The sequence below is a fragment of the Mauremys mutica genome, chromosome 1, assembly GCF_020497125.1.
Source record: "Mauremys mutica isolate MM-2020 ecotype Southern chromosome 1, ASM2049712v1, whole genome shotgun sequence".
In the NCBI taxonomy this organism is placed as follows: domain Eukaryota; kingdom Metazoa; phylum Chordata; order Testudines; family Geoemydidae; genus Mauremys; species Mauremys mutica.
The window spans coordinates 366,186,973-366,207,003 of NC_059072.1; the positions used below are offsets into that span (position 1 = coordinate 366,186,973).

At 47.2% G+C, this 20,031-nt stretch overlaps 1 protein-coding gene across 1 annotated transcript; it reads left to right on the forward strand.

Moving 5' to 3' along the window:
- The first annotated feature begins 214 nt into the window (after positions 1-214).
- Positions 215-1,162, forward strand: LOC123375646 (olfactory receptor 52R1-like). The gene has a single exon (XM_045026743.1). The coding sequence runs from the start codon at positions 215-217 to the stop codon at positions 1,160-1,162; it is 948 nt and encodes a 315-aa protein (XP_044882678.1).
- Positions 1,163-20,031: the final 18,869 nt, after the last annotated feature.

Sequence of the window (20,031 nt, forward strand, 5' to 3'; positions counted from 1 at the left end):
TTTCAATTTGTGAAGAGTGAAAAATCTGCCTCACCCTTGAGAACAGCTTCCAGGAGTGCATGTAGTGTCTCATATTAACCTTGTCTCTCCATCCAGGCATTTGTACTGCGACCATCACCCTATAACCTTGGCACATACAGGAAGTCAGGGGAACGTACGGTACATGCAAGAGACACCGTTCTGCCTCAGAGTTGGACACGTTCTCCCCTACTCCATGGCAGATTCCAACACAACTGACTTCACCAACCCCTCCACCTTCATCCTGCAGGGCATTCCTGGCCTGGAGGCTGCCCATGTCTGGATCTCCATCCCCTTCTGCACCATGTACGCCATAGCCATCTTGGGGAACTTCACCATCCTGTTCGTCGTGAAAATGGAGCAGAGCCTCCGTGCCCCCATGTACTATTTCCTCTGCATGCTGGCTGTCACCGACTTGGTCCTGTCTACATCCATCATGCCCAAAATGCTGAGCATCTTCTGGTTCAATTCCAGGGAGGTCGATTTCAGTGCCTGCCTCACCCAAATGTACTTCATTCACTGCTTCTCAGTGATGGAATCTGGGATCCTCGTGGCCATGGCTTTGGATCGCTATGTGGCCATTTGCCATCCTCTGAGACATTCCACCATCCTGACAAACCCCATGGTGGTGAAGATCGGACTGGCCGTGGTGCTGCGCAGTGGCATGCTCATACTGCCCTATCCCCTCCTGACAAGTCAGTGGCCATATTGCAAAACCAACATCATCCCCGACACACACTGCATGCACATAGGCGTGGTGAAGCTGGCCTGCGCCGACACCCGCCTCAGTAGTTACTATGGCCTCTTTGTGCTATTCTGTGTAAAGGGTCTGGATATGTTTTTTGTTGCATTGTCCTATACCCAGATTCTAAGGGCCATTTTCAGCCTCCCCACAAAGGACGCCCGGCTTAAGACTTTTGGGACCTGCAGCTCCCACTTCTGCTCCATCTTAGCCTTTTTCATCCCAGCTCTCTTCTCCTCCCTCACGTACCGGTTTGGCCAGAATGTGGCCCTGCATTTCCGTGTTCTCATTAGCAACGTGAACCTCCTTGTGCCACCCACACTAAACCCCATCATCTATGGGGTGAGGACCAAACAGATCCGGGACAGGCTGCTAGGGCTCTTTACTCATAATGGGACCTAAAGTTTTCTCCTGGTGCTCTGGCTCTCAGACCGAGCTCCATGCAGAGCTGCCTGGTGACATGGTGCTGGGACCTCTTCCCTGAATCACTGACTGGACAATCAAGGAGACATTAAACCATTTCCTGACCTTACTGTGCTGTGTCAACGTGACAGACTGGGGAATCGGTCTGTGTACAACACTTAACATATTGATCCCATCTTTCTCATTGCTTTTAACTGTACCCCTGAGGGCCTGCACTGTGCCCCGCCCTGCCTATTCCCCCAAGGCCCTGCCGCCTTTTCCAGTTCTTCCAGCAAGGCCCTGCCTCTGTTCTGCCTTTTCCTCCAAAGCCCCAACCTTGTTGCTCACTGCTCTTCTCCCCATCCCCAGCCACTCACTGGATCATCTCCCCCTCCCTGTCTCCAGCCCCCAGCTGGGCTCCCTCTGCAGCCTGACAGGTAGCCTGCAGTGGATGCAGCGCTGGGGCCTTCAGGGCAATCAGGAGTGGAGAGGGAAGCCAGGAAGCTGTATAAAAGCAACTGAGAGTTGGGAGCAGGGTTGCGTTGCAGGCGGGCGACATTGTGCATCAGACAGCTCGTGGGCCCTAAAGCTCAGTTACAGACTCCTGAGTGAAGAGACCATTGTGAGGCTTATTTCTTTAGCTTTCAGCTCCCTTTTGTTCCTCTTTGCTGGGGGCCGGTAGCAGGCAGGGTCCCTGCATTGGGTATTGGCTGGGAGCCCTTTGTCCTGAGCCAGGCCTCCGGGGCAGGGCAAGAGATCAGCTTTGAAGCTAGGGAAATAACAGCCGAGAGAGGCTGAAGAATAAGCCCCCGTGTTAGCTTTGAAAGCTGGATGCTGGGCATCGGCCAGGGTGGCTTTGGTAGCTGATAGGGAGGGAGATCAGTGGCACAGCTACCATTAGTCAGCTATTCACACACGTACAGGGCACCTTATCTGGAGCTACAAGGCACCCATTGCCCAGGGGCTGAAGCTGGACAGTGGAGCTGAGTCTAACATATGTTCTGCGAGATGGTTTTAGTCTCTACATGTACAAGCTCCTTAGCTTCGTTGCTAGGCAGCATTATACCCATGTCATGGACAGACTGAGCTACACAGAGGTAAAGTGATTTACTCAACACCACACAATGAGTCGATGCCAGATCTGAGAATAGGAACCGGGAGTCCTGCCCCCCCCTCCCCCGCAGCACCACTGCTCTGGCCATGAACTGGCTTTGCTCCTCTGGGTTGTATTAGATGCAATGAGTTTATTTGTGTGTCATGGTCAATGGAGTTGCCGTCCTTCTTAAAACAGGAGGAATTTATGAAATAGCTAAAAACTACAACCACAAAAACAGGTTTCCACCCAGCTCAGTCTTCAGCCTTGTCTTGCTTGTTTACCAGAGACCACATGCTGCCTGGAACTCTACACAGAGCCTAGAACCCTACTATGTGCTGCAAGCAACCAAATCAGTGCAGTCTATGACTCTGATTCGGGCCTTTCAGTAGCAGCACACTAGACATAATAAATAATCATCTCCATTTAATGCATGCAGAGGCTGTGTCCAAGGTCACCCAGCAAATCTGAGGCAGAGCTGGGACTCTTGGTTCTCAGCTCATTGGTCTCTGTTGATGCTTTATCTTTACTTCAATGACTTAGGACAAATGCTCAGCTGGTGCAATTGTGTGCAGCTCTACTGTAAGTTGGTTCGATCCCCTGCACTAGATATAGCAATGGAGAGAGAGTACCAGGCCTCTGTGCTGCTGCATGGACCATATGAGCCAGGTCTCAGAGAGAAAAAGCAATGTATAGGCAGCTAGGGATGCATGAGATATGGTCCCAGTGCAAGACACATCCATTCCTGCTGCTTCAGTTTCCCCAGGTGTAAAAGGGAGATACCTCATTAGAACATAAAAAGGGCCAGAGTGGATTACACCAAAGGTCCATCTAGCCCAGTAACCTGTCTACTGACAGTGGCCAATGCCAGGTGTCCCAGAGGGAATGAACCTAACAGGTAACGATGAAGTGATCTCTCTCCTGCCGTCCATCACCACCCTCTGACAAACAGAGGCTAGGGACACCATTCCTTACGCGTCCTGGCTAACAGCCATTAATGGACTTAATCTTCATGAATTTATCTGGTTCTCTTTTAAACACTGCTATAGTCCTAGCCTTCAAAACCTCCTCAGGCAAGGAATTCCACAAGTTGACTGTGCACTGTGTGAAGAAGAACTTCGTTTTATTTGTTTTAAATGTGATGCCCATTAATTTCATTTGGTGGCCCCTAGTTCCTAGAATCATAGAATATCCGATTTGGAAGGCACCTCAGGAGGTCATCTAGTCCAACCCCCTGCTCAAAGCAGGACTAACCCCAACTAAATCATCCCAGTCAGGATTTTGTCAAGCCGGGCCTTAAAAACCTGTAAGGAAGGAGATTCCACCACCTCCCTAAGTAACCCATTCCAGTGTTTCACCACCCTCTTAGTGAAAAGGTTTTTCCTATTATCCAACCTAGACCTCCCCCACTGCAACTTGAGACCATTACTCCTTGTTCTGTCATCTGGTACCACTGAGAACAGCCGAGCTCCATCCTCTTTGGAACCCCCTTTCAGGTAGCTGAAAGCAGCTATCGAATCCCACCTCATTCTTCTCTTCTGCAGACTAAACAATCCCAGTTCCCTCAGCCTCTCCTCATAAGTCATGTGCTCCAGCCCCCTAATCATTTTTGTTGCCTTCCACTGGACTCTTTCCAATTTTTCCACACCCTTCTTGTAGTGTGGGGCACCAAACTGGACACAGTACTCCAAATGAGGTCTCACCAATGTCGAATAGAGGGGAATGACCACATCCCTCGATCTGCTGGTAATGCCCCTACTTATACAGCCCAAAATGCCATTAGCCTTCTTGGCAACAAGGGCACACTGTTGACTCATATTCAGCTTTTCTTCCACCGTAACCCCTAGGTCCTTTTCTGCAGAACTGCTGCGCAGCCGTTCGGTCCCTAGTCTGTAGCAGTGCATGGGATTCTTCCGTCCTATGTGCAGGACTCTGCACTTGTCCTTGTTCAACCTCATCATATTTCTTTTGGCCCAATCCTCCAATTTGTATAGGTCCCTCTGTATCCTATCCCTACCCTCCAGCATATCAACCACTCCTCCCAGTTTAGTGTCATCTGCAAACTTGCTAAGGGTGCAGTCCACTCCATCTTCCCGATCATTAATGAAGATATTGAACAAAACCGGCCCCAGCACCGACCCTTGGGGCACTCCACTTGAAACCGGCTGCCAACTAGACATGGAGCCATTGATCACTACCCATTGAGCCCGACCATCTAGCCAGTTTTCTATCCACCTTATAGTCCATTCATCCAGCTCATACTACTTTAACATGTGGGCAAGAATACTGTGGGAGACTGTATCAAAAGCTCTGCTGAAGTCAAGGAATAACACATCCACTTCTTTCCCCTCATCCATAGACCCAATTATCTCCTCATTGAAGGCAAATAGGTTAGTCAGGCATGACTTGCCCTTGGTGAATCCATGCTGACTGCTCCTGATCACTTTCCGCTGCCCTCTGTGCTTCAGAATTGATTCCTCGAGGACCTGATCCATGACTTTTCCAGGGACTGAGGTGAGGCTGACTGGCCTGTAGTTCCTTGGGTTCTCCTTCTTCCCTTTCTTAAAGATGGGCACTACATTAGCCTTTTTCCAGTCATCCGCAACCTCCCCCAATGGCCATGAGTTTTCAAAGATAATGGCCAATGGCCATCCGCCAACTCCTTTAGCACCCTCCGATGCAGCACATCCGGCCCCATGGACTTGTGCTCATCCTGCTTCTCTAAATAGTCCTGAACCATTTCTTTCTCCACAGAGGGCTGGTCACTTCCTCCCCATGCTGTGCTGCCCAGTGCAGCAGTCTGGGAGCTGAGCTTGTTCGTGAAGACAGAGGGAAAAAAAGCATTGAGTAAATTAGCTTTTTCCACATCTTCTGTCATAAAGTTGCCTCCCCCATTCAGTAAGGGTCCACACTTTCCCTGACCTTCTTCTTGTTGCTGACATACCTGAAGAAACCCTTCTTGTTACTCCCAACATCTCCGGCTAGCTGCAACTCCAAGTGTGATTTGGCCTTCCTAATTTCACACCTGCATGCCTGAGCAATACTTTTATACTCCTCCCTGGTCATTTGTTCAAGCTTCCACTTCTTGTTAACTTATTTTTTGTGTTTAAGATCAGCAAGGATTTCACTGGTAAGCCAAGCTGGTCACCTGCCATATTTACTATTTTTTCTACACATTGGGATGTTTTTTTTCTGCAACTATAATTTTCAAATATGCATAAAAACACAGAGCAGCCAATTTCTCTCTGACTCAGCACAGAGCCCAAGAGTTCTCATCTCCCTTTGGGAAGGTCCCTTAATTACTGTTTACTCCTAAAGCTGGACAAAAAACACAGACGTGCAGATATGGAATGAAAGACATTGGCTAGAGTGTCTATGGTCTCCAGCCTGTTAACATCCAGATGCCACTTCTCCTCTAGAGGCCGAGCGAATCCACTGGGATTGCACGGAGCTATATAATAAACGGTGCACACCCCTGTTTTTATTTTTGTTTACTCCAGGTCAGCTGGATTGACAGGGCAGGCTAATGAGGGAATCAAGAGGCCAGGGGTCCCATCCACAGTGTGAGCTGGAGCTGCCTGGGCCAGAGCGGTGCTGGGAGCGGAGCTGCAGCAACCAGAACCAGAGAGGCCAGAGGAGCAGCCCAGGAGCTGCACTGGAGCAAAGCAGGAGCAGCAGTGCTGAGGCAGAGTGGAGCTGAAGCTGGAGCAGTCCAGAGCTGGGTGCAGTGAGCAGCTGAATAAAGCGAGGGGAGACCCTGGGCGGAGGACCCTGCACAGGAAGATGCCCCCAGCATGCCAGATTTCGAGGGGGATCGCAACCCCAATTGGAGGGTCAACACTGGGGAAAAGGGTCCTGCCACCTAGAGCCTGAGGGTGTGTGGCCACCGCCAGAGAAAGTGTCTGATCTGCGGCATCCCTGCAGCACAGCAGGGCCTGGGCAGGTTGCCTGGGACGTGTGAGGCAGAAACTGTGAACATTTCCCTATAACTTTTCCCATTTTGTCCTTTTTTAAAGAAAATTGCTTGCTGTTTAATGAATTCTGTTTGCTTGAACTCTATGCAATGATCAGTGTCTCAGAGCGGAGAGAGCACCCCAGAGTGGGGACACCCTAGGGCCTCACCTCAGTGACCACGACAAGATTGGGGGTTGAGTCCCCCAGGAATCCTGGGCCCAGCCGTGTTGGGGTTACGAGGACTCTGCCACACTGGAGAGTGGAAGGGGAGCCCTCGAGGTCAGGCAGGCCTCTGGGAAAAGGGACTAGGAGCTAGGACTCAGATCCTTTCACTAGCCCATTCCACCAGGGTAGTGTATAAACCAGGAAAATTCCCCACAGGAGCAGGACCGTTCCCTCGATTACATCAGTTAGAAATTCTTCAAAGGACTCGCCTTACTTTTCTCTAATAACGTGAAAATTTTACCCTTCAAACGTTTTGCTATTTTGCAGTACGCAAGGCTCTTCAAACTTCTGCAAAACTGTGTGATAAATGGCTCTGTCTGCCTGACTGAGGCTATGTCTGCACTACTGGCTGTGCTGCCTAAATGTCTCCCGTGTAGCCGCTCTATACCGATGGGAGAGAGCTCTGCTGTCGGCATAATTAAACCATCCCCAACGAGTGTCTCCCGCTGACATAGCGTTGTCCTCACTGGCACTTTTGTCAATCGCAGGGGAGGTGTTACACCCCAACTGACAAAAGTGCTAGTGTAGACAAAACCTGAGTTTCATGCAAATAAAGACGTCCACTGTCACAAGTCCTGAAATGTATAAGAAGATTGCAATTTTCTGCTGGTCTTTCTCACCAAACCCAGCTGCTTGCATGACTTGCCCTTGGTGAATTCATATTGACTGTTCCTGATCACCTTCCTCTCCTCCAAGTGTTTCAGAATGGTTTCCTTGAGGACCTGCTCCACGATCTTTCCAGGGAACATACAATAAGAAAATATATCTACACAGAGGACATGAAAAAAGGGATGCTGATAATAGCCCACCTTAACTGATCACTCTCGTTATAGTGGGTATGGCAACACCCATTGTTTCATGTTCTTTGTGTGTGTATATAGATATATATACATCTTCCTACTGTATTTTCCACTCCATGCATCCGATGAAGTGGGTTTTAGCCCACGAAAACTTATACTCAAATAAATTTGTTAGTCTTTAAGGTGCCACAAGTACTCCTGTTCTTTGTGCTGATACAGACTAACATGGCTGCTACTCTGAAACCTGACACCTGAGAGCATCATCACCTTACAGTGTCACAGACACCCAACATCACAAACTTTGCATTGGATACCATGCAATCAAATAAGGATGAATATGGGTGTACAGGGTGTCCCCCTAAGGTACAAAGCGTCACACATGCGTTGGCAAGTTTCTGAGCGGAAGCGGAAGTGGAGTCCCGGGGTTCACAGATCACAGGAGTGGGGAGCTCACAAACCCCATCTAGTTCTGAAAACCTCAGATTCACCTTCAGACTATGGCGAAGGCTCAGGCTCCCTCTTCCAGCCTTTCCTCTGCATCCCACCCAGTGAACACCCCCTGCCAGAGCAGGAGTCCATTTCCCTCTTGGTGTGATGGAGAGATCATGGTTACGACAGGGAACTCAATATGCCTGGGTGGGGTCTGTCATCCTGTCACCCAATCTCTGTAAGACCTTGGCTAAATAAAGTCTCCCTGTGCCTCAGTTTCCTATCTGTTTAATGGGGCTATGGTCATTGTTGCATCTCAGTGCCTCTCAGGCGGGCATGGACAGAGCCCAATAATCAATGTGATTGGTAGCAGAGTCATTTATTTCTCTCCAGCATGCTCTTATATACAATTATGGAAGGCAATCAAGCAATTGCTAATTGGTTAATAAGATACACACAGGCACAGCTATAACTTCATAGGGTAATTGTCATCCTGTACAACTTTCTGATTTATTATCCTGTTTACTGCCTACTGGCAGATGAGAACCAGCCCAAGGCCAGCATCTCACTACACAGCTCACAGCCTAATTAGCCCGTCCTTGAAGCCTAAACATCTCAGCTTCTCACATTCCCATCTGCCAAGTTCCCACATCTCCCCCCTCTATTCAAAATCAAAAAGAGGAAAAGGAGAAAAGGCGTTAGCAAAACATTCCCATCTCATAACATCATAATATCAATACTACAGTCTACACAAGCCAAGGCTAAAAGGCAAATGAAAACACCAGCTGCCTAACTAAACCGTAACAATATCTTCCGCAGTGCCCTACTCTTACCTATTACATCCCTCCTCCAGGTAACATAAGTGGCCCAAAGGGCCAGGAGGGTCCCGCCAAGGTGCGTGCCACACAACAGCAACGGCGGCCACACAAATAGCAAAAATACAAAAGGCAAGCAGCAAAAATACACAGCATCCCTAGCATTACAACAAAATCAAAACCAAATAGTATTTCCTTATTCTATAAAATTCACCTATAACCATGCAATTCTTAACATATAACACAAACAACACCAAACAAAACAAAACATAAAACACCAAAAATAAAACAAAATAAAACAAATAAATGGTGTAAATTCTGCAGGGTTCCCCCCTTCTCTATTGCACACCAACCTGTGACAAATTTCTGTTACCAATTCATCCCTCATATGTCAGGTGATCAAACTGACACTGAGGGGGGGGGGGTCCTAGAGAAAACACACCATAAACCACATAAAAATCTTCCCTAAAATAACACAACAACAATTCTGGCCAGAAAACAAACACCACAAGACAGAACATAAAACACAAAACATAAATTTTAACTCTAATTAGTAAATACATGGTATATTAAATACTGTGCAGCTGGCATTAATTTTCTTTAATTATCTAAAAAACAAAAACAGGTCTACCCCTACTGGGCAGTCAATCATTACTTAAAATACACAAATACCCTTATTGATTTCAGGCAAAACAGGGGAATTACTTCATCAGTTAAATTATTTACAGTAATACAGTTGCATCCTGGCTTGCTTCTAAATTCAAAGCTATTAACAGCTTAAAGTTTTTTACTTTTAACTTCTGCTTTTAAACACTGAAGAAAAACATCACCACTTATATACCCTTAAGCCTAATACAATTTCAATTACATAGCACTATATACATTCTTCAGCTAATGCAACAAAATTATTTATAACCAAACAATTGCAAACTAATTTCTTTGCCTAAATTATTTACAAACATTTCAAAAACACCAAAAACTTTTCTCTTTAGCATCTTTAGAAAATTAAACTGCTGTTCCCTTCAATAACTACAAATTAACTTATTACTCTGCCTTAAATTACTCGCTTGTACTCCAACAACCACCTTTCTCAACTTAAATCACCATTCCAAATATCCTCCTGAATATTTGAAATTCCCAAGCTTGTGCTTAATTACCCTTTTTATCCACTACACCCTCAAAGGTTTCCAACCAGTTTTCCAAGCTCTCTGTCCGTTGCCTGCCCGCCTGGGCCCAATCCTTTTTTCCTCTCCAAATTCTCTGTCTATTGCCTGCCCGCCTGGGCCCGATCCTTTTTTCCTCGCAGAAACGTTCCGTCCATGGACACTAGCTTATTCCACAACCAGTTTAGCTAGGAGGCTGTGCTTCTTAACTAGCCCCCACCCTTCTGGTCTCTTCTGTGAACAGTTATCTATACTTTCCCACCATGGGGGCTACATTCTCATGCATATAACTTTAATTACAACATCTACTTTCAGCCTATCTTATTTAATATAGGCTACATCTAGTATCAAGCAGTCTTACAGCCGCCAATAATCAGCACATAACACAAAAAATTACAAAAATCAGGTAAGGCTAACAAAGCACTTTACATAAAGGTACTTTGGGTCACACAGGCCCAAAGCCATCCTCCCGAATTACCTAAATTTATGCCTAGTAACACCAACTCCTCCCCCCTTTGAGAATACTCAACAAACTTTTGGCTGAGTTTTCTCAAACTTTAAAAACAAAAGGCAGTCAAGCTCTAAAAAGCTGGGGTTAATAATGAGGGGGTAATTAATTCCACATTCATCCTCCCCATGGACCCGGCAGGATTCGGTATGTGAGAGCCCTCACCCCCCAACCCAACCGGTCCACAAGCTTGGGAGGAGCACTGCGAACGTTCACACTTCCACCCAGACAGTGTCCAGGTATGTCTCTACAACCCCAAATCAAATGGTACTCCTAATGTATCTGTAAGGGCAGTGGGCCATCCCGGTGCTCAAAATCACTCCGAATGGCCATCAGCTGGTCATTCAGGATATTAAACGTACTAGCTCCCACCGCAATACTTTCCCAGCCTCAGAAATAGCCCATACCATCTCTGCCAATAGCTTCTAAATCCTAAAACTAATGGCGGAAATGACATGTAACTCACCAACTCCAGCCTGTACCTGGGTTAGCGAAGCTCCAACAACAAAAAACTAAATAAGGGCAATATCATTTACAATCCAATTAGGAAGCGCAATACATGCTAAAAAATTTATCCAAAACACAGGGCGCAGCCTGTAGAATAAATCCCAAAATCCAATTAATACCACATTTCTCAGCAGGAGTCCCAAATTTCTTCCTGCCAGTGTACAATTCTTTGTTTCTTCACCAGGGTCAGTTCTCAATGTCCTTTTAGTCAGGAATTTCTGGACTTTGGCAAGGTCAATAATGTGAGTGTTTTTTCTTCTTTTCCACCACCATCGTGGTTCAGCTTCTACGGGGAAAATTACCAGGACATCATCCTGTAATGGTTTTGCTTCTTTCAAAAAAAAATCCAATAACACAATGGGGGCTGCAAGTGGACAAGGGAGAGGTTAGCCAGCACGTCACCTTGTCCCTTTTTTCCTGCTGTTTAGAAGCACAATGGAGCTAAAAAAAATATGCCAATCATCAGTAGGAAAATTCTCCTGATGTGAAGGGGTCTTTTGCAGTAAAAATCATGGGTCCAAGCAGTCAGTCTTCTGGTTCCAAAAGATGGCAGGGCTGCTAGGATCTTTGGGCAGCTCTTCCATACCTATGAAAAGAGACAGCTAACACATTCCGTTAGTGCCTAGCAGGGTTTTGCAGCTCTCATTCTTTCTGGCCCAGTCAAGCCCCCCTTTGTCTGGGCTGTTCGCCAAATCTTAGCTATGAGCCATGTGTCCTTGACTGGGGCGAGAAAAGAATGAGATTTCTTCGGTTAACTCATTCTGTTCTTTTTCCTTCCCTGCTTGGCTTCTTTTAATCTGTGAATCCTGTGTCCAAACACCCAGCTGTTGCTGCTCATACCGGAGAAGCATAACGGTTTTCTCGGCATTGTCCCAGGCTCAGACCAGCCAGCGTAGGACGCCTTCTCCAGGCTCTTGCCAAAACAACTTACTTGCTTGTAGGTCCGAACGACCTCCGGGGCCACGGCACGAGCCTCTGACTGCGCCGTGCACTCCAACGTCTTCCCGTCCAGGGCTCGCTTCCAGCGGAGCACCTCCTCGTCCTGTGCCCGAAGGGCGGTCAGGAGGAGCCTCTCCAGCTCCCCCTCTTTCCTTAATAAGTGAGGTAGTGCAGCAGGGGAGATTCTTTCCCCCTGTTGGTTCATAATGTGCAATAAAGGCTTCTGTGTTATCTTTTCTTCAGCTGATACAGCGGTACTCATAACTTAGCCAGCCGTTTTCCTGTGAGCTCAAACACCTGTGAGCTCAAACGCGCCTCTCCTTTCGGACGCCTGGGGGCTTCTCCAGCACTCCCCGCCGCGACTTATAGCCGCTCTCCTCCGCGACTTATAGCCGCTCTCCGCCGCGACTTATAGCCGCTCTCCTCCGCGCTCAGGTCAGGCCACCGACACTATCATCATTCGATTCGAATCACGTCGGGGTCACCATTTGTTGCATCTCAGTGCCTCTCAGGCGGGCATGGACAGAGCCCAACAATCAATGTGATTGGTAGCAGAGTCATTTATTTCTCTCCAGCATGCTCTTATATACAATTATGGCAGGCAATCAAGCAATTGCTAATTGGTTAATAAGATACACACAGGCACAGCTATAACTTCATAGGGTAATTGTCATCCTGTACAACTTTCTGATTTATTATCCTGTTTACTGCCTACTGGCAGATGAGAACCAGCCCAAGGCCAGCATCTCACTACACAGCTCACAGCCTAATTAGCCCGTCCTTGAAGCCTAAACACCTCAGCTTCTCACATTCCCATCTGCCAAGTTCCCACAGGTCATAGTGACTTTCCTTTGCTAGGTGTTTTGAACATCCTTCAGTGAAAGGTGCTGCACAGTCTGATCTCTGATCCCTTAGCAACAGTACCATGTGCCTGCAGAAAGTGCCTGTGTCTCCCCTCCGGCATCTTTCTATAGATCAGTCTGTCTAGTTTCTTCCCATCCTGTCTAGGAATTTACAGGGTATCAGACTCTATGGACTTTTAAGCATTAGCCCTAGTTTTGCAATGTATCAACTATAATTTGTAAATATACAAAAATGCACAGAGCAGCCAATTCCTCTCTGACTCAGCACAGAGCCCCAGAGTTCTCATCTCCCTTTGGGAAAGAACCGTAATAACTGTTTACTCCTAAAGCTGGATAAAGAGCACAGAAACCCAGCCTGTTCACGTTCAGATGCTCAGTTATCCGCTAGAGGCTGAGCGAACCCCCCTGGGATTGCACAGAGCTATATTAGAAATGGCTCTCGGTGTTGGATGTTGCTGTACATGCTGGGGTGAGAGAGGTGTGGGACTCGGCTACCTGAAGGGGATTCCCAGGGAAGATGCTTCCATCTCAGAATTCACAGGTACCCTTGTCTTGCTGTGGAGTTCAGCTGTTCAACAAACCCAGTACAACGTGGACGTGATGGGACAGAGAATAGGTGTGTGGCCCTTTTCCCTCTGCACAGCCATTAAACATCAAAGGGCCCTTGCCACAGGGGATGAGTTTGCTTCAGTATCATGGGTTAAAATGTCTCCCTTTGCTGGGCCCTCCCAGGCTGATGGCCTCCAGCACCAAGGTCGCTGGATTTCAGTGTTACAGTGGATCCTTCAGGATATACAATAAAAGGCCAAATTGTGAGGCCGTGGCCCGTAGTTTTCCCAGGCCCCATTGAGGCAAATCTCCCCTTGGAGTAGGAACTGAGTTAAAACCTCAGGAGCCAGCTGTGTGTTAATGCACAGACACTGTCATCTCCTCCTCTTGCATTTCAGGGCTCTGGTTGTTAAGGGCGGGGTGGGGGAGGGGCTGTTACCTGACTTTTATCTCCATGGAGCTGCTTGGGCTCCTCACTCAAACAATTATAAGAATTTTTCAACATGGGGCAACACATCTTTTCTCCTAGCTTCATTTGAGAAGTCGGCTCAAACGTTATGCCGGAAACACACACAAAAAAAACAATTCAGCTGGAAGCAGACACCCAGCCTGTGAAACACGAGTGCAAATGCTTAAAGTTTGGCAAACTTATAAGCAACTGAAAATGAGGTCTCCTAATTGAAGGTGTCAGACAGCCTTAATTAATGGTGGTGCCACCAGCAACACCATCAATGGCCAAAACATTTGTGAATCCCATTCAGCTAAACGCTTGTTCCAGTAACGTCTGTGGTAAGAAGTTCCGCAGGCCAATCATATAAACAATTTTTACTCTCAGTGTTATCTGTTCAGACTATCAATGGAATTCAATGTTCCCTTCCTCGTGTGTTGTAAGACAGAGTAAATATAAATGACTGACAAACTTTCTTTATCGATAGTTTCATAGGGTATAAGACCAGAAGGGACCGTTCAATCATCCAGTCTGAATTCCTGTATAACATGGGGCATTAAATTTCACCCAATTACCCCTTTGTTGAGCCTAATAACTTGTGTTTGACTAAAGCCTGGTCTACACCTGGATTTTATATCATAGAATCCTAGAGCTACAGGGGGAGAAGGAACCGCAAGGGTCAGCTAATCTAAGCCCCTGCCAAGATGCAGGATTTGTTGTGTCTGAGCCATCCAGGACAGATGATTGTCCAGCCTCCTTTAGAAAACCTGCAGTAAAGGAGCCTCCAGGATTTCCCGAGGATCTATTGCATTGGCTTCCTGTCCGTACAGTTCGGAAGTTTATCCTGAGATTTAATCTAAATCTGTTTTGCTGTAGTTTGAACCCATGGCCTCTTCTCCTGCCCTCTGTGGCAAGAGTGAACAACTTCATCTTATTTATGGAAGCCTTTCAAGTATCCGAAGACCACTGCCATGTCCTCCTCAATCTCCCCTTTTCCAAGCTAAACATACCCAGTTCCTTCAGCATTCGCTCATATGACCTCTGGTCATTTCCAGATTCGCTTTGTCCTTCCTATACATTGGAGACTAAAATTAGACACAGTACTCCTTTGCCTTGCGTGCTATACCTCCATAAATTACATTTCCTTTTTTTCTGCAACAGCAACAGCAAAAATATCCACACCCCTGAGAGATATTAACCTCACCTCGATATAGTTGGCATTGGGAATCAATGGAAGAAGTTTTCTATCCACTTAGCTACCACCTCTTGGAGAGGTGGATAACCTACATTGACGCAAGAACCCCTGCCATTGCTGTAAGCAGTGTCTACACCGGAGCGCTAAGGCAGAGCCACTGTAGAATTTTAAGTGTAGACAAGTCCTCAAGCAGATCTTCCAGAAAAACATCCAGTCTGGATCTGCAGACATGCAGAGTTGGAGAATTCACCACTTCCCTCTGCAGTTTGTTCCAAATGTTAATCACCCTCATGGCTAGAAATCCGGCCTTATTTGCAGCTGTTATTTATCTGGCTTCATCTTCCAGCCATTGAGCTTTGTTCTCCCTTTCTCTGCTAGATTTCAGAGCCAGTTATTTGTGTTTGTGTCTATCTATTTATATCGCCCCCCCCAACTGCTGCCTTCACTTTGCCACAGTACAGGGTTTTTAGCCAAAGTTGTTCACACTCTTGACTGCAGAATTTTTGCTTCTTAGCTATCTAATAAATTCTCCCAACAAAGAACACCCAGTTCTCATTTTTCTCTCAAATGTTTTCCTCCCAATCAGCTTTGCTGATAATTTGCTTCAGCTTTGGGGAATTAGCCCTTTTGAAACACAAAGTGTCCATAGATATGACTGGTTGGGAACTGGTCTCTGTTTGTCCATTTCAATGTAATCAGTTCCATTCTTTGTTTTCCTCTCCTCTATCAGAAGCCCCCTTCTTTGTCTCATCACTAAACTAAACAGGCCCAGACTTTTCAGTCTGCAGATGGCAGCCTCCCCCATTTTCCTTGCCTGTCTCAGAAATCCCCTTTCTATCTGCTATATCCTTTATAGAGACTGGGTGACCAAAACTGAGTGCATGTCCAGAGCAGGGTATTCTCCATCCCATTCTAAGGCATCTGAACATTGTCTTTGTTTGGCCACTGCTGTGAATGAGCCGGTGTTTCCGTTTAGTTGCTAACAATAACTTCCAGGCCTCCTGCCCAGGAATTGCTGTGCTGCAGGGATGCCGCAGATCAGACACTTTCTCTGGCGGTGGCCACACACCCTCAGGCTCTAGGTGGCAGGACCCTTTTCCCCAGTGTTGACCCTCCAATTGGGGTTGTGATCCCCCTCCAAATCTGGCATGCTGGGGGCATCTTCCTGTGCAGGGTCCTCCGCCCAGGGTCTCCTCTCGCTTTATTCAGCTGCTCAGTGCACCCGGCTCTGGACTGCTCCAGCTTCAGCTCCACTCTGCCTCAGCACTGCTGCTCCTGCTTTGCTCCAGTGCAGCTCCTGGGCTGCTCCTCTGGCCTCTCTGGTTCTGGTTGCTGCAGCTCCGCTCCCAGCACCGCTCTGGCCCAGGCAGCTCCAGCTCACACTGTGGATGGGACCCCTGGCCTCTTGATTCCCTCATTAGCCTGCCTGCCCTGTCAGTCCAGCTGCCCTGGAGTCAACAAAAATAAAAACAGGGATGTGCACCGTTTATTATATAGCTCCGTGCAATCCCAGTGGGGTTCGCTCGGCCTCTAGAGGAGAAGAGGCATCTGGATGTTACCAGGCTGGAGACCAGAGACACTCTAGCCAATATCTTTCTTTCCATGTCTGCACATCTGTGTTTTTTGTCCAGCTTTAGGAGTAAACAGCAATTAAGGGACCTTCCCAAAGGGAGATGAGAACTCTTGGGCTCTGTGCTGAGTCAGAGAGGAATTGGCTGCTCTGTGTATTTATGCATATTTGAAAATTATAGTTGATCAGGAAGAAAACTAGGGATAATGCCTAGGCCTCCATAGAATCTGATACCCTGTAAATGCCCAGGATGGCTTGATAGATAGCAGACAGACAGATCTGGAGAGAGATGACTGAGGGGACACACAAGCACTTTCTACAGGCATACAGGACTGATGCTAAGACATCAAAAATCAGTAATTCTCATCAAGAACTAACATCATACTGTGCTGCACCTTTCATTGATGGATCCTGAAAACTCCTAGCTTGGTAAAGTCCCTATGAACATATCCCCATTATACAGAGAGGTAAACTCAGGCAAAGGAAGACATGACTTGGTGAAGGTCCCACAGAGAATGACAGACAGAACTCAGGAGTCCTGATTTACCTACTGTAACCACCATCTCCCTTCAGTAACTGAGTTCATGGCAAGAGGGGAATGGACTCATGGTCTAGGAGGGTCCGTTCGCTGGGTGGGTGTGATGAACTTCCCAGGGTGTAACCTGGAACTGGGATACCAGTGAGTCCTCTGATATACCAGTCTGGGCTCCCTTTCACACTATGAGACTATGGGAAGCCTCTATCCTTTCCAGGTCTTGCACTTACACAGCCATACACAGACAGAAACACATCCAGCTGCGGTTACATTAATGCTTTCACTAGCCACCAATGAACCAGCAACAGCAAGGCTCCAGCCAGTTCCCTCCCGCCCCAGCTCTCCAGCCTGGGACCCAAGAGCTGTGCTCTCTTGCCCTTGTCAGGAGCCTGAGCAGTGGAAGTTTATTACCCAGTCTGCCCCTCCCTCAGTGTGGAGAGGACAATGCACCAACTCCATTTCCTGAGGAGATTTCCCTTCTGCATTTCAAACAACACTCTGTTTTAGGGCAAATATGTAAAACAGATTTATTAAGTACAGAAAGATTTTAAGTGACTATACGTAAAAGCATACAGGTCAAAGTTCGTTACCTCAGAAATAAACAGAATTGCAATGTATGTTCTATACACTAGACAGGATAACATGAAGGGGAAAGGAGTCCAGGAGAGCTGGCTGTATTTTAAAGAATCCTTACTGAGGTTGCAGGAAAAACACATCCCAATGTGTAGAAAAAATAGTAAATATGGCAGGTGACCAGCTTGGCTTAACAGTGAAATCCTTGCTGATCTTAAACACAAAAAAGAAGCTTACAAGAAGTGGAAGCTTGAACAAATGACCAGGGAGGAGTATAAAAATATTGCTCAGGCATGCGGGAGTAAAATCAGGAAGGCCAAATCACACTTGCAGCTAGCAGGAGATGTTAAGAGTAACAAGAAGGGTTTCTTCAAGTATGTCAGCAACAAGAAGAAGGTCAGGGAAAGTGTGGGCCCCTTGCTGAATGGGGGAGGCAACTTTATGACAGAGCTCAGCTCCCAGACTGCTGCCCTGGGCAGCACGGTATGGAGAGGAGGTGACCAGCCCTCTGTGGAGAAAGAAATGGTTCAGGACTATTTAGAAAAGCAGGATGAGCACAAGTCCATGGGGCCAGATGTGCTGCATCCGAGGGTGCTAAAGGAGTTGGCAGATGTGATTGCAGAGCCATTAGACATTATCTTTGAAAACTCATGGCCATTGGGGGAGGTCCCGGATGACTGGAAAAAGGCTACTGTAGTGCCCATATTCGAAAAACGGAAGAAGGAGAATCCAGGGAACTACAAGCCAGTCAGCCTCACCTCAGTCCCTGAAAAAGTAATGGAGCAGGTCCTCAAGGAATCAATTCTGAAGCACAGAGAGGAGCGGAAAGTGATCAGGAACAGTCAGTATGGATTCACCAAGGGCAAGTCATGCCTGACTAACCTAATTGTCTTCTATGAGGAGATAACTGGCTCTGTGGATGAGGGGAAAGAAGTGGATGTGTTATTCCTTGGCTTTAGCAAAGCTTTTGATACGGTCTCCCACAGTATTCTTGCTGGCATGTTAAAGTAGTATAGGCTGGATGAATGGACTATAAGGTGGATAGAAAGCCGGCTAGATCATCCGGCTCAATGGGTAGTGATCAATGGCTCCATGTCTAGTTGGCAGCCGGTTTCAAGCGGAGTGCCCCAAGGGTCCGTCCTGGGGCAGGTTTTGTTCAATATCTTCATTAATGATCGGGAGGATGGAGTGGACTGCACTCCCAGCAAGTTTGCAGATGAGACTAAACTGGGAGGAGTGGTAGATATGCTGGAAGGTAGGGATAGGATACAGAGGGACCTAGACAAATTATAGGACTGGTCCAAAAGAAACCCGATGAGGTTCAACAAGGACAAGTGCAGAGTCCTGCACTTAGGACAGAAGAATCCCATGCACTGTTACAGACTAGGGACCGAATGGCTGGGCAGCAGTTCTGCAGAAAAGGACCTAGGGGTTACGGTGGACGAAAAGCTGTATATGAGTCAGCAGTGTGCCCTTGTTGCCAAGAAGGCTAACGGCATTTTGGGCTGTATAAGTAGGGGCATTGCCAGCAGATCGAGGGACGTCATCATTCCCCTCTATTCGACATTGGTGAGGCCTCATCTGGAGTACTGTGTCCAGTTTGGTGCCCCACAGTACAAGAAGGATGTGGAAAAATTGGAAAGAGTCCAGCAGAGGGCAACAAAAATGATTAGCGGGCTGGAGCACATGACTTATGAGGACAGGCTGAGGGAACTGGAGTGGTACCAGATGACAGAACAAGGAGTAATGGTCTCAAGTTGCAGTGGGGGAGGTCTAGGTTGGATATTAGGAAAAACGTTTTCACTAAGAGGGTGGTGAAACACTGGAATGAGTTACCTAGGGAGGTGGTGGAATCTCCTTCCTTAGAGGTTTTTAAGGCCCGGCTTGACAAATCCCTGACTGGGATGATTTAGTTGAGGTTAGTCCTGTTTTGAGCAGGGGGTTGGACTAGATGACCTCCTGAGAGTCCTTTCCAAATCTGATAGTCTATGATTCTATGAACTAGGGGCCACCAAATGAAATTAATGGGCAGCACATTTAAAACAAAAAAAGGAAAGTTCTTCTTCACACAGCGCACAGTCAACTTGTGGAATTCCTTGCCTGAGGAGGTTGTGAAGGCTAGGACTATAGCAGTGTTTAAAAGAGAACTAGATAAATTCATGAAGGTTAAGTCCATTCATGGCTATTAGCCAGGATGGGTAAGGAATGGTGTCCCTAGCCTCTGTTTGTCAGAGAGTGGTGTTGGACGGCAGGAGAGAGATCACTTCATCGTTACCTGTTAGGTTAACTGCCTCTGGGGCACCTGGCATTGGCCACTGTCAGTAGACAGGATACTGGGCTAGATGGACCTTTGGTCTGACCCAGTCTGGCCATTTTTATGTTCTAATGAGGTATCTCCCTTTTACACCTGGGGAAACTGAAGCAGCAGGAATGGATGTGTCTTGTGCTGGGACCATATCTCATGCATCCCTAGCTGCCTATACATTGCTTTTTCTCTCTGAGACCTGGCTCATATGGTCCATGCTGAGAACCAAGAGTCCCAGCTTTGCCATGGATTCACTGGGTGACCTTGGGCACAGCTTCTCCATGCATTAAATGGAGATGATTATTTATTATGTCTAGTGTGCTGCTACTGAAAGGCCCGAATCAGAGTCACAGACTGCACTGATTTGGTTGCTTGCAGCACATAGTTGGGTTCTATGC

Excerpts from the sequence above, each read along its gene's own strand:
- LOC123375646 (XM_045026743.1), top strand. The coding sequence starts at position 215 with ATGGCAGATTCCAACACAACTGACTTCACCAACCCCTCCACCTTCATC.